Source organism: Phyllostomus discolor, chromosome 4, assembly GCF_004126475.2.
Source record: "Phyllostomus discolor isolate MPI-MPIP mPhyDis1 chromosome 4, mPhyDis1.pri.v3, whole genome shotgun sequence".
NCBI classification, from domain to species: Eukaryota; Metazoa; Chordata; class Mammalia; order Chiroptera; family Phyllostomidae; genus Phyllostomus; species Phyllostomus discolor.
This window is the reverse complement of record NC_040906.2, coordinates 27,860,949-27,879,359: the sequence shown is the minus strand read 5'-3', so window position 1 is coordinate 27,879,359 and position 18,411 is coordinate 27,860,949. Positions and strand designations below refer to the sequence as shown.

General features: G+C 43.6%; 1 protein-coding gene and 1 pseudogene across 4 annotated transcripts in view; both read left to right on the top strand.

The window, feature by feature from the left end:
• KIAA2012 (KIAA2012 ortholog) overlaps window positions 1-18,411 on the top strand; it is a 114,178-nt gene that overhangs the window by 11,622 nt on the left and 84,145 nt on the right. For all 4 annotated transcript variants that reach the window (XM_036023056.1, XM_036023055.1, XM_036023054.1 and 1 more), the window contains exons 3-5: window positions 13,226-13,409; window positions 14,045-14,187; window positions 16,883-17,051. In XM_036023056.1, coding sequence (XP_035878949.1) covers window positions 13,226-13,409; window positions 14,045-14,187; window positions 16,883-17,051 — 496 coding nt within the window. The remainder of the gene's footprint in view (window positions 1-13,225; window positions 13,410-14,044; window positions 14,188-16,882; window positions 17,052-18,411) is intronic.
• LOC114494002 lies at window positions 10,900-12,546 on the top strand (annotated as a pseudogene).

Below are 18,411 nucleotides of genomic sequence, written 5' to 3'. Positions count from 1 at the left end.
GACATAACAGCAAGCTTGGAGGTGGGGAAAGGTGCAGGGGCATCCTTTTTACCCTTCTGCATACAGAGGTACCAAAAAGGGGGCCAGCGGGAGCAAGTCCCTCATTTAAGGAAGCATTCTTGGCTGAATATGGGTAAGAGGCCACTCCACACATACTACTCATTTTAGAAGAAACCAGAGCTGCAGATGATTGGCAAAGCCAAGGCAGGCCTGAGCAGTCTGAAACCATCCGCAGCCAGCCTCCTGCTGTTGTTTATTTCCCTGTTCCAGAAACTCCCTTCCCAGCAACCTTCTGTCTCCTTTTATGTTTTAGAGTAATTTTTTGGGTGGGTGGTGAGTTGTTGAAGATAATATTGGGGAAGTAATGGGAAAATATGTATGAGAAGATAGGGAATGCAATAGAATAATTTAACATATTTTCAACTTATAAATATCCTCTAACTATATTACTGAAATATTTTATTTCATACAAAAAAAGGAGAAAACTATCTGTAATCTCATGCCCAACACCCTGATACCACTGTTATTAAAATTTTCATGTATTGTAGCCCTGGCTGGCATAGCTCAGTGGATTGAGCCTGGGTTGCGAACCAAAGCATCACAGGTTCGATTCCCAGTCAGGGCACATGCCTGGGTTGCAGGCCACGGCCCCCAGCAACCGCACAATGGTGTTTCTCTCTCTCTCTCTTTCTCCCTCCCTTCCCTCTCTAAAAATAAATAAATAAAAGCTTAAAAAAACTTTAATGTATTGTCTTCCAATATTTCCCCTAGGCTTATATACCTATAAAATAAACTTTTATGAGATTGTAGTTGTACTATACATTCTATCTTCTATCTTGCTTTTCCGACTTAACATATTCTATACATTGGAAATGAGTGAATACATTTAACCCTGACTGGTCTGTGCGGTCGCCCTAAGCAGGCCTTGGGCTTCTCTCAGTGTTTAGTCATCCAGTGAGATGGGAAACTTATCAACCAACTTCACAGGTGTACTTTGGAAAACCACTAAGAGAAACCAAAAAACTAGAAAAAAATTAAAGAAGCTGTAGTAGGCAGACTAATGCCCCCCAACCAAGATGTCTATGCCCTAATCCCTAGAACCTATGTATATACTAGGTTAAATGGCAAAGGGAAATTAAGGGTGCAAATCAGATGGTCTTAAAACAGGGAGACTATCCTGGATTATCTGGGAAAGCCCAGGATAATCACAAAGAATTTTATAAATAGGACTCAAAAGGGAGAGCCAGAGAGATGGCAGGATAAGGAGAACTCATCCCAAAGCTGCTAACTTTGAAGATGGAGGAAGGGCTCACAAGCCAAGGAATGCACACAGCCTCTAGAAACTGGAAAAGGCAACGGAACAGACTCTTCCCTAGAGCCTCCAGAGAGAACACAGCCCTGTCAACACCCTCATTTTAGCTCAGGGAGACCCATTTCAAACTCTGACCTCCAGAACTATAAGATAACAGATTTGGATTGTTTAAAGTCACTAAGCAGGTGGCAATGTTATAGCAGCAATAGGAAACCAATACAGAGGTCAAGATTAGCTTTCAAAATCTAAGCAAAAATAATACCCCAAATTCCAGGATAAGGAATTCTCTAACTCCTTTTGGCAGCTCTCTATACCATTGAGCAAGCCAGCCAGTAAAGCTCCAGAACCATGCTGGTGCTTCAGAAATACCCACTAATGAGAAAAACAAAGGGCTCTTGTCCAGATCAAACAGTGCACCATGCCATCTAAACGAGGGCCCACTGCATCTTACAGGAGACTTAGATTTGCTGCATTCACAGAAAAGTCATTTGAAGCAAAGATTTACAGGAAAGAAACTAAGTGCCAGTTCAAAAAAGACCTTGAATCTAACGGTACCATAATTCCAGGGCTTAATACAATGCTTGGCACATAAAAGGTGTTCAACAAACAGTCATTGCGTGACCAAAGGAAAAATGGAGTGAGTGAGAGAACTAAGTCGTTTTGCTTCCATGGCCCTCCCTACAATTCTTTCTTTCTTGTTCTCTGGAAAAAGACTCAAAATGTATGCAGGGCTGAATTTTTCAGGCTTTTTTTGCACTTGAAGTACCTGCCACATAAACTGTCCAGACATCAAGGACCAGTCAATGCTCTGTGTTTGGATTCCAAGCATTCATTTAATTTACAAATCCCTAGAGTATAAAGCCAATTGAATAATCCATGCTTTCATGTGTTATTCACTTTATTTATGAAACATCAGTCTGTCTTATTCATGAATCATCAATCTGTCTTATTCATCCCCTTTTTCTCTAGTGCTTGGTACAGAGTTTGGTACATTGTAGAATGCACCAAATTCATTCCTGAATGAATGAATGAATGCACTCATTCGTTCCTTTGAGGAATGAATGGATGGATGGATGAATGAATGGATGAATGTTCTCTCTCCCAGCAGAAGCATTATCCCTCACCTTATGGACTTGGCTTCCCAGCCCTCTCTTTACCTGGAGAGTCTCTCTGGTTGTCCTGAGTCTCAGTTATAGCTGTGGGCTGCTCTTCTGTGGCATTTCCATGTCCTAACTACATCAGAATGGAAGCAAACCACAGCTCTGCTCAGCAGAACGACGACCCAAACCTCCTCTCTTCCATCAAGCAGGTTTTATATTTTCATCATATTTTTCTCTCTTTTTTTAACCATAAATATTCCTTGGTAAAATCTGGCAGGATATGGCAAGGAAACTCAGGCCAGTGACTTACTGATCTAACCTGAGAATAATAATTATCTGGTGGGTGGGATAACACTGACCAGAAAGTGGCATGAGAGAACTTTCTGGGTGGATGAAAATGTTCTCTTTTTTGTTTTGTGTGTTGGTTACAAAGGTGTACACAATTGTCAGATTTTATTAAGCTGAACATTTAAGCTTTGTGCATGTTATTATATATAAATTATGCCTCAGGTTTTTAAAAATCTCAGAAGGATTCTGAGATCACAATCAGTTCACCAGTCAAGAATGCCATAATTATCTAAGAAAAAGGAGAGGATCAAAAATACAAATAGTAAAATGACAACAAACTCACAACTATCAACAACCAAGCCTAAAAAAACAAAAACAAACTAAGCAAACAACTAGAAAAGGAACAGATTCACAGATATAGAGATCACATGGAGGGTTATCAGCAGGGAGGTGGAGGGGGGAAAGGGGGAAAGGTACAGGGAGTAAGAAGCATAAATGGTAGGTACAAAATAGACAGGCAGAGGTTAAGAATAGTATGGGAAATGGAGAAGGCAAAGAACTGATATGTATGACCCATGGACATGAATTAAGGTGGGGGAATGATGGTGGGAGGGGAGGGTACAGGGTGGAGGGAAATAAAGGGGAGAAAAGAATGGGATAATTGTAATAGTATAATTGATAAAACATACTTTTTAAAAAAAGAATGCCATAATTAATTGGTGATGTTGGACATCGACAAGGGGAAATGGGAAGGGATGTCAACACAAGTGTAACATATTTGCTATTCTTGCACTTAACTGATCATCCTTAGAGAGTTTCTGCATCACTTAAGTGGTTATAATATTAACTCATCCACCTTAAAGGATTATAATGAGGTGAAAGTTCTTTGTATAATATAAATCCCTAGCCAAGTATAAGATGTTACTGTTCACATTTGCTCCCCATGATGTCTTGCACAGTGGGACTGAATTTGGCAGGTAGGCTCCCAGAAAATTCTCCCTGGCTGGAATAAAAGTCAGCAGAGCCAGATATTTTTAAAACGCCAGGCTCCCCGTGAACATGGACATGGTTTTTCTGTCCCATTATTCATATTACAAACATTAATGATGATGCTGATTTGTCAAGCTGGCTTTCCCATTGCTGCCCAGGGCCACTAAAATGATTTCCACAGGCTAAACTAAGAAATATGTTTTCTTCTGAGGCTCTTTATCCTTTTCTGATGCTCTATCTCAAGGTGGGGTCTGGTATTTCTCATGTTTCCTTCTCCTTCCAACTGCAAATCTGCCAGGGCCTTTTAGAGCTTTTCTCTGTGGGATCTTGGTTTATGTCTGTTGGCTGAGGTATCTGTTTTTGGTACCTTCCAGCACCTTCCAGGAGTCTCCTGGATTACTGATGAGGATTGTGCTAACCAGCCTATATCAATGGGAGGCTCAGGGCTCGGCAGCCACGCTGTTTCCCAACTGGTGTCCCCACAGAGGGAGCGGGACAGAGCCTGGAATCCATACTTCTACTTCTGAAGCCAACCAGAGAGCCAAGCCCTCTGAGGTTTCCTGACATGGCCCCCTGGCACCCTGCACAGGCTCCAATGTGCAGGTCAGTGGGGAAGTGGGAGGAGGTGCAGCCTGAGCTGCCCTGCCTCGCATTCTGGTGGGAGAGAGTGTTTTCCATCAAGGCTTAAACCCCAGGATTTCAGGTCCAATTTTGTGTTAAAACAAAGGTAGTGTAGTGTACAAGCCACTCTCAGACCTTTCTGTCTTTATTCTTATTTGCAGAGGAACATAAATGTGGGGAGGAAGGAAAGTCTTGCCTTCACTCTAGCTCCTCTCGGCAGCTTTACCCTCCACATCCCCAACAGAACTTTCTTTTCAACCTTCCCCACTCCGAGACCTCAGATACCTCAGTTCAATCCCTGTGTTTTACAAGGTAAGGAAAAGGAGGCCCCGGGGGCAAAATAATTGTCCAAGGTTATATAGCCAAAAGCAGAGCTGGGACCAGAAACCAGATCTTCCCCACACTCCTGGCTCAACATTCCTCTCGGCATTCCTTAGTTTCCCTTCTGAGTGATCTCAGATCCTCCAGAAAGTGGAAACGTTAGGCCTCCTCCTCTTAAAGATGGCGGCAGTCCAGCACAATCCACTTAGAGGTAAGGCGGACACCCTTCTGTTAAACAGAGACCCCAAAAGCACTCTGTAAGTAAAGGTCTAAAAATGAAAACAGGAAATGGTTGGGGATTAGGGAGAGTTGTTTGATTTAGTGCATACACACACACTCACACACACACGGAGAGATAAACTTGCAATATTTGTACATATTTCTACTAAAAAGTATCCGTTGTTTATCTGAAAGTCAGTTTTAACTGGACATCTCACATTTCATTTGGCAAACCTATTAGGATGACAGGGGTGAGCAGTAGGATTGGCCAGTGCCCACTTGGCTGTTTGCCATTTCTTCAGCACCAACAAACAGACAGGACTGGGGGAAAACTGACTTTTTTCTCACTTGGTAGGTTTATCTTGGGAAAGGAGAGAAAACTCTTTACCCAGTAAGTGATGGCTTGAAAAAAATGAGAGATGTGGACTTGAATAGCAATTGGTTTTACCTTCATGGCAGGCCCACAGTTACTGGAAGTTCCATTTATTTAACACTAGTTAGAAAGAGCCTCTTAACCAAATATGTGTGTTTATCACTGGGTGGGCACAGGGCAGAGCACACCACTGCTCCACAGCCTAGGCCCAGCATCTTCAATGATAAGAAGCCTTCTTCACAGCAAAAGATGTCTCAGACCCTGCCTCTATGGAAGTCATATGGCTACAAGGGGCAGTTTAAGAAATGATCCATTCTTGGGACCCTTGCCACAGTTCCTCACCAAAGCCCCTCTTGAGGGTGAAACCCTCGCACGGGAAGACAATGGCTATACTGTGGTATGAGACCACTGGCCCAATGGCCTGCTTGTGCCCCGCCTCCCCTCACATCTCAGAGATCACCACCTTGGTGGTGTTAACATGTCCTCTGGTGCCATCTTTTCACCCCTATGATAAATCCTCCCCACCCTTCAGGCCCACATCTTCTACAAAGGCTTCTCTGACAACTTCAATCAATACTGAGTTCCTCATTTTCTGACCTTACATCACACTGACAGCTGAGGCCACACAGTTGAGCACAGGAGAGCTTAGTCTCTCCAACAAACTGCTATTGCCTTTAAAAAATGGCCCATGGCTGGTTCTTCTGTGTCTACCTGACTGCCTGGCAAAGGGTAGGCCCTTGGCAAGCCCTTAATAAATGCTTGATATTTATTGGATTGAGAATTTCTGGATTGAGAATCAAGGAGCCTCCAGAACCAAACAGGATACATCTAGGAGAAACCTTTGGATTCTTCTCCTGAGGCAGGAGGAGCCTTTTCTCCAACCCCAAAGAAGCACAATGTTTCTCCCACCAGAGAGACCCAGTTCTTGGGAAGAATTCTTGGGAAGAGTCTCCCACGAGGCACAGGACCAGAAGTGCCCAACACACTGGGTAAAGGACCCTTTATGGGTTCCATCTGATTTTTTTTAATCCCTCATATCTAATCATCTTCCTTAATGGGCAATGTTCAAAACCAAGACGGGTATTACCTGTAAGACCTCAACATGGGTGACCATTATTTTTACCAATAACTGCTGACCTAATCTTCAGGATACACCAAAGATTTCATGTTGCTCCAAGAAAGTCACTTTAATGTACCAAAGAACCAGAGGCCACAACAGGATCTTCCAGGTGTACCCCCAAAACACCATCTCCTGCCTGTCTTCCTTCCATTTTTGATTCAACAAGAAAAACCTTTTGAATAAGGTCCACGTTGATTTTATGACTGGATCTCAAATATTTGGATTTTTAGCACCTTAAAATGGAGTTTCCCAAAATAAGGTCTAGGGACTCTGGGTTTCACTTTCCTCATCTGCAAAATGAGGGTGTTAGTCTAGACCAGCACCGTCCAGGAGTACTTTCTGCAATGGTGGAATGTGCTGTATGTGTTATCCAGCATAGAAGTCATTGACTGCATGTGGCTACTCATCACTCGAAATGTAGGTAGTGCAACTGAGAGACTGAGTTTTTAAATTGTATTTACTTTTAGTTAATGTTCAAATAGCCACATGTAGTGAATGGTTACTATATTTGACAGTGCAGGTCTAGACTCTAGATTTTAGATGATTTATTAGGTCTCTTCCACTCTAGCATTCTTTATCCTGGTGGTTTTGTGGCAATATCATAAAAAAAAATACAGACTTTGGAGTCAGAAATCTTGATTGCAATGGCTATTCTCTCTCTTACTAGATGTGTACCTTGCTGGAGCAAGTCACTTAACCTTTTTGAGCTTCTGTTGGCTTATCTCTGTAATGAACGTAATAAGACCTACCTCGTTACTGCACAGAAAATTGTTGTGAGCTGTCTGTAAGCTGTTCAACACTACGGAGATTTTACCTGTCAATGTTACTCTCGAGAACTTGAAGCATTAAAAGAGCCAGAAGTTGCCTTTGCTAAGTTAGGAAATGGGAAAAGAAAATGGGGTAGCAGTAATAAACAAAGAAGTGGGCCTCAGCTAGTACCAGAGTTTTTGAGAAAAGAGAAGGAAAGAACAAGAATCTAACATAAAGTTAACTTTTCTGAAATTAAAAAGAAAATTTCCAGAAACAATAGCAGTGCCTAACCAAGCCCTATCCTTGGAAAAGCATCTGGTCTGGATAAGTAGAGGATGCAGTCTACCAAATGAGGGAAGAGCCTGGCGCCATTAAATACTCCTGCTGTACACCTCCCTTGAGTCTTGACTACAGCACCAGGGAATTTGGTCATAATCTGATACCAATGTAGTTCATGTACAGGAAGTATGCCGGTCAGCCCATTGTATTTCTCTTTGTAAACCAATACCCCAGTCTATGCATCAGTCTCTATGTACTTTGTTAATATGGGTCAATATCCCTGAGACCAGTTGATTCGGGGACACTAAAGGGATTGAGTTTTGGGGCTACCCATGCTGTGGGAATGGTAAACTCACCCAGGAAATGCTACTGTGTTTGGGTCCTCTGCTTTTCCCCAGATGGCACCCCACCTTGCCATTGCCTTAGTTCTTCTTTCTGTAAAAATCCTACTGTCCTCAGTTAATATTCTTAGACTTTGATGCCTTAGGATCTAAAACAACTAGGCAGTGGACTGCAATATTTCAATTTTGGGGATGGACACCACTGTTCACCTGAGAGATCAAGTGACTGCCCTAACTGACATTCCATGTTCCAAGGAGCTATCACACTCAGAGAAAACAGAGAGGCAACATAACATAAGCGAATGAACATGTGGCCATTAGCACTGGATTCCAAGCTGTATGACCTCTCTGGGCCTCAGTTTTCCTCATTTATAAAATGGAGGTGACCATTTCTACCTTTACCTCACAATATTAGATGTGAGAGTTAAAGGAGATAATGTAGTATCTGGCACATAGTTAAGTGCTCAAGAAATGTTAGCTCTAGACCTCCCTAGTTTGTATTTTTTAAAGCATAATTACTAATTGAATGCAATGCCCAATTCTCCACAATCACAAGGACAATGTCAACTTTTTAAGAAATAAGTACAGTTCAAAGTCTACAATGTGAATTCCAAACTGATGGTTTTATTGGTTTTAACATCATCTCCCCTTGGCCTCACTCTGTTTGTCAGGCTCTCTATTTGGAAAAGTGGCAAAAGTCCTGGCTGCAAATCCCAGATCCCCCAACAATGTGTTGTTGGCCAAGTCACTTACACTCCCTGCATCCTTAGTTTGCCCACCTACACAATGGGAGTAACAGTAGCTGCCTTCTACCATCTCTGGATTGTTGTGAAAAATCACAGGAGAGGATGAAGGTTAAAAAAAAAAGCAAGCTCCTGGCTGGTGTAGCTCAGTGGATTGAGCTCGGGCTGCGAACCAAAGCATCGCAGGTTCGATTCCCAGTTAGGGCACATGCCTGGGTTGCAGGCCATGAACCCCAGCAACCACACATTGATGTTTCTCTCTCTCTCTCTCTCTCTCTCCCCCCTCCCTCCCTTCCCTCTCTAAAAATAAATAATAAAATAAAAATCTAAAAAAAAAATCTAAAAAAAAAAGCAAGCTTTCTAAGAGTTCTAAATTGCTACCAAAATTCACATTATTTGGGTAATCTGAATCCATATTTGAAATATAGAGAGACCAAGTTTTGTGGTCTCCTTTCACTGACTGAAACTTCTAATACTTTGCTTGAAAATCTGTTTTTGTTAAGCATAAACAAATGAGCCAGATCTGATGCTTACTGAGAAGAATCTTGGTTGAGTTATATAATCAAAGATTGCATAGATTGAGTTACATAATCAAAATCACCTGGGATACAGCCAAAGGGAAGAATGCCTCTCTATATCCCTGGACCCACAACACCCCCTCCCGCAACTTAGTCTGCTATGAGTGTAACCATTTGGCCAGAGTTTTACTTCTTATGTGTGTGTACCCTCAGAGTTTGGTTCCCAGTCAGTCTAACCAGGAAGGATGGACTTGAAGTCTGGCTTATCCCCAACGGATCACTGTGGAACACACAAGGTCTTGCAGGCCACGCCCTGTGAGGCAGGGGTGTCAAACTCATTTTCACTGGGGGCCACATCAGCCTCACAGTTGCCTTCAAAGGGCTGGATGTAGTTTTAGGACTGTATAAATGTAACTACTCCTTAACAGTTAAGTGAGAGCTCAGCGCTACCACCAGGTAGAAATAAGGTGCCAGGCCGGATAAAACAAGGTGGAGGGCCAGATTTGGCCCGAGAGCCTTGTGTTTGCCACCTGTGCTGTAAGGAGTTCAGGTCTTGTTGGAGGCAGGCCTAATGTGGCCCTGGGCCTCCTCAGATTGAGGGGTCCCCAGGGCTCCTCAGGCTTCCCCGGGCCACTGAAACCTGAGGAGACCTCTCTGGACCTGAGCCCGAGCCCACATCTGTTCCAGCAACACTCTCGGCATCGGCTCAGCCCAAAAGTAGCCTTAGAAGCCAATGGGCAGAGGAAGGAGAGCTGGAGGGAGGGAGTAGCCCCACAAGTGGGCATTTGGCCCTGGACCCAACGACACCAAGGATGGGATGACTTAGGGAAGGACAAAGGTTGGAAGGGATAGAAGGAAAGTGAGTCTGGCTGGGAGCCTCCAGAAGTCCAGCGCTCCCACAGACAGAGACCCTGAAGGCTTCCAGAGCCCCTGGTTGAAAGACACCCCCACATTGTTCCACTGAGCCGCACACTGAGCGTGGAGGTGTTGAGAAAGCAGCTCTATACAAAGAAGGTTTGCCAGACTGTTTCAGCAATAAATATACCTTGAGTAAGTGATGAAAATAGCTGCAGGACCCTTTAAACCATTGATGAAAGATTCGTTAAGTATGCTGGAGTCATCTGTTGACTCATATTCTTCCTGAGGGTTGTGCAGACAGGGTAAGTCTGTACCCTTCAGGGGGTTAAGCAGCCACCCCACCACAGTGCTCTCAGCAGAGGTTTTTCCATAAGTAAACAACCAGCAGACAAGCAGAAAATCAAGGGCTTCAGACCCAGCATCTCAGTGATGACAGAGCAGGGCTACAGGTCACTCCGCCATGATCACAACTCTTATCCACTAGTCCCTCACAGTTTACAAAGGTCTGTCACATTCATAATGTAATTTGAACTCCATACAACTCTGCAAAGAAGGGAGGGCAAGAAATCAGTATCCCCATTTTACAGATGAGAAAACTGAGTCCAAGAAAAGACGACTGAACCCTGAGCCTCCTGGGAAAGGCTGTTCTGTTTTTCTGGCATAGCTGCCACTTCTGCGAAGGCACTAGCAGATATAAGGAGGGAAGAGGAACAAGGGCCTTGGTCAACACTTTTGCTCAGAAAAGCAAGAAAAAAGGCAGCTAACGGGACCATGTCTACCTCCCATGCTACAAAGATGACCCACTGTTCACCGTTGCATGTCAGCAGGGCCCAGATGAATGGGAAGCTGGGGGTGGTAGACACATGCATCAGGGCTCTTTAGCCAGGAACCACAGCAATCAGGGGACTCACTTGCTGTCACTCAGGAAGCAATCCTGGCAGGAAGATGAAATCCAAGCAGAGGTACCATTTCTAATGGGCTCCCCTCTGTCACTGTTTGTCTTCACATCAGAGGGGATGCCCCCTTCCTTCACCATTTCTTGGGGTCCTCCAGAGAAGAGAAGAGTACTCTGAGCCTATTGACCACTGTTTCCCAAAGTGTCACCTGTAGAGCTTTGCCAGATACTTCACGAAAAGGGAGGTAGGGATCACAGCCAAACACATTTGGGAAAAGCTGCCTACTGTGTTTCCCTCATGGAGAGTCACAGCGCACACTTGAATACGGGCCATTTTTGAGAGGTTCTATAGATGAAGGAGCCACTTTAACTCATGGGCTCCCAAACTTGTTTGATCACAGATCTTCCCTAGACTCTTTGCCCCAGGTAGGTATCTGTAGTCTCTAGGGGGAGGGGGCGGAGGCTGGGACAAGGGAAGCTCTTGGCCTTAGTATTGGAAAAGTCTTGGTTTGAGTCCTTCCTGCATGTTACTAGTTGTGGTGAGCCTGTCCAAGAAGCAATTAACTTTGAGCCTGATTACGCATTCTGTAAAATAGAGCTCTTATCATACATATCTCACAAGGTTACTGTGAGAATGAAATGAGTTAAATGTAAAAACACTTTCTGAACTCCAAGGCCTATGTGTGTACAAGATGACAGTGGTTCGGAGCCACACAGATAACAAACACAAGCTCCCATCTTGAATTATCTTGTTTGACTTTCAAGGAGGTCATATGCCGGTGAGAACAAGAAAGGGAGAAAGAGAAGTGCTGCATAGTGGAAAAGGAGAGGGAAGGGGCATTTCTGGTGGATAAAGTCAATGATACTAGTACTTCATTTTTTTAACTTACTTTTTGCACTATAGACATGTACAACCAGTTCCCCAAACATGGAGTCTTGTAGCCCAGGTCTCACCTGAATGAGGATGCAGGAGTGGTGGGTGCAGGCAGGCTATTGGCCAGACCCCTGTTTGCAGCTTATCTGCACATCCTGCCCACCCCCTGCACCCCAGCTTTTTCCTGCTTCACTCATGGACATTGTCAGGCAAATTTTTCACCTACAAGGGACTGCGCATCTTCTACCAAGACTCTGGATGTGGTTGGAAGTCTGGAGACTGTTGTGCTTTTACACAGCTTTCCAACATGCAGCTATGATTGGTATAAGATCTGGAATGATCTGATGCTGAGGTTTCATTGAGTGATTGCCCTCAATTTCTCAGGCTTTGGCTTCAGTGAGAAACCGAGGACATATCACCGCTCAGCATCATGGATGCACTTTTGTGGCATCTGGGACTCCAGAACTGTAGGGTCAATCTTTTGTCTCATGACTATGGAGACATCATTGCTCAGGAGCTGCCCTAGAAGTCCAAGCAGAATCAATCTGGTTGGCTTGCCATAGTCTCTGTCTCTCAAATGGAGGTATATCTCCTGAGACTCACTGTCCTCTCCTTCTCCAAAAGCTTCTCAGAGATGGAAGCAGGCTGTCACCCATCCTCACACGACTGATAAACTTCTTTGTATTCTCTAGAGGTCTCACCCTAGTCTTTGGGCCCTACCCCTGACCCTCTGAGAGTGAACAGCTATGGACATGCGGGCAGGGATACACAACAATGATGGGAACTTAGTTATCAACCGTCTCTTACAGTTATCAACAAAGGAGGAGTTGAGAAGATGCTGGATGAGCATTCTTGCCTCTGTATCTGTTTCTATTCACTTTTTCCTATGGAACTTTGGATCTGGTGAATCTCTAGCAGGAGTTTGTGGAGCCATACAGGAAGACACTACTGTGGTCCACAGTGTCATTTCTGGATGACCAGATTAGCCACTACCCACAGCTAGAGGATCCCAAGGGCTTCTTGAGTGAAACATGGGCTTCATCAACTCCTGAGCTGAAAAGAGGAGCTTCCCTGTATTAGCTCCCCAACCCCCATATCTGTTGTATATTTCATTTAGGAAGAAATGCCCCAAAGAGGTCCTGACCACCAAATACTATTATCTCACAAAAGTCTACCTGACTTCTATTAGTGAACACAATATAGTAAAAAGCTAGTAGAAGCTCCAACTAAGGGCAACCTAATAGCCCACCTCCCATTCCTTTGATATCTGATTGAATGTATGGACTTGCCTTTGTGTTATTAGGAAATTCTGATGCACACTACTACTCACTGACACAGAAACACATTCTTCTGCATAAAAGTCTTTTAACACTTCAGAAAAAAGAAAGCACTACATGTCAGGCCTGGTTAAATGTCATTATTTCTCTTATCAATAATAAAATGTTTCATTGTAATAAACAGCATTAGAGATCTTGCTATTATAACCATGTCTTTGTTTCCAAGCTACAAGAGAGATTTCATGCCTTGGACCACACGCCTAGCCACAAGGTCTGACTGTTAAAGGAACCTGCTCTGTTCCTTTACAAAGTCTATTGACAGAAATGTGTGTTTGTCATTCCCTAGGACACGTCAATAGACAGCCACCATCGTATGCACGCTTCGAAGGAAAGCCACAGTGAAAAATCTCAGCAAACCTCCAGAAGGGCCTTTGGGCATGCTCAGATTGATCATTCTTGGCTCCTGAGTGACAAATCCCACGTTACATTCTATGGCAACGCTTTCCCCAATAGGAAGGCAAATATCAGAGGTAAGAAGCCAAATGTCTTGTTTGTTAATCCGGATAAGCCTAACCATGCAGAGTTCACTGGAGAACACTGAGGCAGGCTGAGTGTTACTTCCTCATGGCACTCACCTTAGAAAATAACAGCCAAAGTTCAGGTGGAGGTGGGAATGAGGCTGACAAGCTCTTCTTTGCCTAATACTCAACCACACACATTCTATAATCAGACTGCCTAGGTTCAAATTACCCTCCTCTTCCAGCTTTGATCTCAGATACGTTATTTACTCTTGCTGAGGCTCGGTTTCCTCATCGGCAGAATGGAGATAATGATAATACCTCCGTAAGTCTACTGTGAGAATTGAGTTAATGCATGCGGAATACTTTGCACAATTCTTGTCCCATATTTAGCACTCAATATATGGTTATATCAACTATTATTATTCCCATTCTCTCCATCACCTCGCTCAGCCAGCAAGAGCCCAACCAGATAATGAGATTACGGCTCCCCAAACCTGCTTCATCCAAAGCCATGGCTGTCTCAGCACCTCAGCACTCTCTTTGCCTCTCTTTCCATTAACCCCAAAATTGTAAAAGTTAAAAGTCAACTGTCCCCTCCCCATATCTGCAACTAATAAGTTCTCATGCCCATCCTGTTCCTGCAGACAAACAAGGGAATATGAAGCTCCACAAGGGCAGAAGCAGCCTCTTGTTACAGGAGCCGCCTGCTCAAGGATGCCTTTTCCCTCCTGTAGCATCTACCACTGACTCAGAAAAGCACACAGCTGGGGAACTGGAGACGAAAAAGGTTGTGTATGTGTGTGTGTGTGTGTGTGTGTATCCAATTTAAAAAATTAATCTCAATTTTGGAATGAGGCGATTCAAAGGGATGTCTCAAACAGAACCGGCCTTACTCACTTCTGAGCTCACGTGTGGAGCAGGAATAAAGCTGTAGTAATTTGCAAAATGTTGAATATAGTGAAGTCCCAGGAATTTTAGATGCCCCAATTCTACCGTAAAGCATAGGATGCTACTGTATTCTCGAGAGGCAACAGAATCCTCTGTTCTATTAAGGGGCTGGGGATTATCTATTAACAAGTAAGGACAGAATTTGAGTTTGTAAGCAACTCATCCACTTCAACCTGAAAATGCTGGAGATCCCAAATCCAGCAACGCTTTTGCTTAATTGAGGGTCTGTCCCCCCTTTGAAAATATAGGGTAAATTTTGCAGACTTATCAACCCCTTCAGAAGTCAAATACACCATCTTCCTAAAAAATGTCCTTAGCTGTCTCTGGCCTGGTCCTGCCTTGCCATTCTGTGGGGGTCTTTGGTGGTTTGGAGGCACCTGGGCTAAGTGGGAACCAGCAGGGGCTCCAGAATGCTCTGCCCCAAAGCACCTGTGTGAACTTAAGCAGGCCGTTTGCCCCTCTGAGCTTCAGCAACCTCAGCTGTGTACATGGATAATAATGCCAACCTCACAGGGTTATTGGAAGGAAGAAAGGAAATGATGTGTTTTGGTGAAAGTATCTTGTGTCCCACTGGGAACTACAACAACGTTAGTTAATTGTGGGCATCTGTGTCATCTGAAGTGGCCCTGGAGGAGCCCTGGGCACTCCAGGTTGCTCTCATGCCAACGAGGGAGGCTGTTTTCAGTCTGTTCAGGATCTTCTCAGTCCCTATGTCTAAGCTGATCTTAACATTCCCAACCACCCAAGAAGGGCATCTGTCTTCTCAGGTTCCTCTGGACCAGCAGGCATGACCTGCCAGACCCCTGTAGGCCTGAGGAAAGCCCCCAAACTCAAACCCCAGGCCAGCCCAGAACTGGACAGGCTCAGAAGACAGGAGTCCCTCACCTCAACCCATGTATATGGTTTAGCAGAGGAAAGCAATATTTTCCACTATATTAAAACTGTAAATTTTTAATTAGAATGAAGAAATTAATGCTTGGCTTGTTAGCCATGCCTCACACAAATCATTTGAGTTTCCACGTAGATTTCTCAATGCAAACCTTGTCACACAAAATGCACAAGGTCAGTATTCAGAAAAGGGCAGTTGGTGGGCAGCTGGCACCTGGGCAGTGAAGGTCTCCAGGAACATTAAGATCCTATGTGCATGCATTTGGTTAATCATTTTCTTACTATCTCAAAATTACATATATTACTCTGCATATATTTGGTTGAATTTCCTTCCTCATTAAACTCTAAACATGTAGGATGCCTATGTGTGTTTCTGATCGTTTTTTTCTTTTTGAACATTAAAAAAGTGAGGAATGTTTTTATTTTTCCTTCTGTGAAATTGAACTCCCTGAAACCCAGCATGAATATACATTTCATAGAGCCAAGTTCATATGTTAAAAGCTGCAAACCTCTTGACCATGTGGCTCAGTTGGTTGGAGTTTCGTCCCATATACCAAAAGGCTGTGGGTTCAATTCCCAGTCAGGGCACATACCTAGTTTGGAGGTTCCATCCCCAGTCAGGGTGTGTACATGAGGCAGACAATCAATGTTTCTCTCCTACATCTCTTTCTCTCTTTCCCCCTCTTTTCCTTCCTCTCTCTAAAATCAATAAATATATCCTCTGGTGAGAATTTTTTTTTAATTTGAAGCTGCAAACTAAAAGAATACTTTTTCTGTAACTTCTGAAGAATCGGAGACAGGAGGTTCTAAGTATTGCCACTAGTGTCTCTGTCTCTGTACACACACACACACACACACACACATTTGGGGGGTCTTTTAGACCCAAAAACTGGGCTAAAGTTGTAGCTGACTCTGACACACAGTGGTTCTTTTTAGAGAACCACTCATATTACAGAAGTGTGGAGATACATAGATATTCCACTAATGGCGAGACTGGGATATTAAACCCCAATGAGAGGAGAGTCTACTCTCAAAGAAATATCACAGACAAAAACCTAGTTCTGAACACTTTTGTAACTATGTATCATTAGCTAATTTAATCCTCATGGCAATCTACCTACCTCTTTTGAGGTAGGTAGTATGATTACTCTTATTTTCCAGAGGAAGAAATTAAAGCTTAGAGAGGTTGCATACGGTAAGCAAACACAGATGTGTATTCCTCTTTTCTTCTCATTCTTACCTAAAAGGTTGCACAGTCAATGTTCTGCTCCTTGATTTTCTTCCATAACAACATTATGCTGAAATTTCTCCCCCTCCATACATGGAAATCTCAGCTATACCATTTCAATCTGACTTAATTTCCCTAGCTGTGAGAGAAAGAAAGACAATATTTCCTTTCAAAGGCTCTTGAACTGATCACATTTATACCTCTCAGAAGAATCAGAGGCTGGATGAACAGGCAGAGCTGAGTTCTGACCTAATCAGATACCTGGTCCCAGGTTGGTTAGATTTACTTCTCAGCCACGGGTACTGAAGCTACACTCAACAGCATTTAGTGCTATAGATAAAATAAGATTCCATGCCACTTGTCCCCTGTAGGCAGCAGGGTCTGAATTGGTTGTGTTTTGTTTTTATATTTTCTCCAGGATTCAAAGGCTTTGAAATTACCTCCTGTCTCAGAAGGACCACCCAGAGCCCTGGATACCCTGAGGAGTCGATGTAAAGCCAGTGAGCCCCCAGCAGAGCTCCTCATCTTCCCAGTGGAGATTCATTTACACACCCAACACCCTTCAAAAGAGAAAGCACACAGAAGAGGTATGTCCCCTGTGGAAAGGTGCTCCTGAGGGAACTCAGGTCTGCCAGGGAGAACTGAAATGTGGGTCCTGCTAATACAGCCCTCTCCTATATCATTGCTGACCCTCTCCAGGGTCATCCCTGTCAGAGAATGTTTTTCAAAAGGGAAAAAAGGTAAAATCTAGTAGTAGGTCTTTTCTGTTCATAGTCCATTCAGTTTTTTAAGTATCTATTGAGTCCTTCATTAAGCAGTACATTTTGCAAAGCTGAGAAAGAGAAAGCAAGACAAACATACATATAAATAAGTCTGATGCACTACAGATGTTTTAAAGCTACAAGAATTTTCAAGTAGCTTATACAAAAATGAATATAATACCAACTAAAAATTGAAAGTAAAAGAAAAAAGAGAGAGAGAGAAATTTTGGACTTCCAGTCACGATGAAGGTGTAGGTAAACACAGCTTGCCTCCTTGCACAACCACAGCAAAAATTACAGCTAAATTATAAAACAACTATTAGCCAGAATCATTAGAAAATTGAGCAGTGTGGAAGTCCAGCAACCAAGGAATTAAAGAAGTCACATTCATCCAGATGGGTAGGAGGGGCAGAGACACCGGGACATGGAATTGGTGGTCCCACATCTATGTGTGGTGGATAAAAATTGGGATGGACATCTCAGGAGTGAAGGATCCCAGTCCCACACCAGACCACTCAGCTCAGGGTTCCAGTGCCAGAAAGATAAGCCCTCATACCTTCTGACTGTAAAAACCAGGGGGGACTGGGGTGAAAGAAGAAACTGTAAGATTCTCATGCAACTCCTCTCAAAGGGCCTGCAACGGTCTTGGGACTTATGCAAACTCACTCCCTCTGGGCTCCATCACCAGGGTGGCAGGTGAAAGAACACCAGTGGCACACACAGAGAAATTGAAGTGCCTGGCAGCAGGGCAAGTGCCAAGGGACAGCTTCCTCCCAGGAAAACCTCCAGAAGCCAGGCAGTAGCCATTGTCCCTTTTCTGAGCACTCCCCAACACAGAGCCACAGAGCAGCAACACCATATCTGAGACCCCATCAACCTGGTTCACATGGGTTGCCCCACCCTGGTGATTACTTAAGGCCCCACCCCATCCAACTTACAGGTGTGCTTTTCTACAGTAGGCCATGATACTAAGACAGGAAGTCAAAGCAGCTCTACTTAACACATAGTAAAAAACACAGGGAGGCAGCCAAAATGAAGACACAAAGAAACATGTCCTAAATGAATGAATGGAACAAAACTCCAGAAAAAGAACTAAATAAAATGGAGATAAGTAATCTATCAGATGCAGATACACATGTTATTAGGATGCTCAAAGAACTCGTTGGGTATGTCAACAGCATAAAAA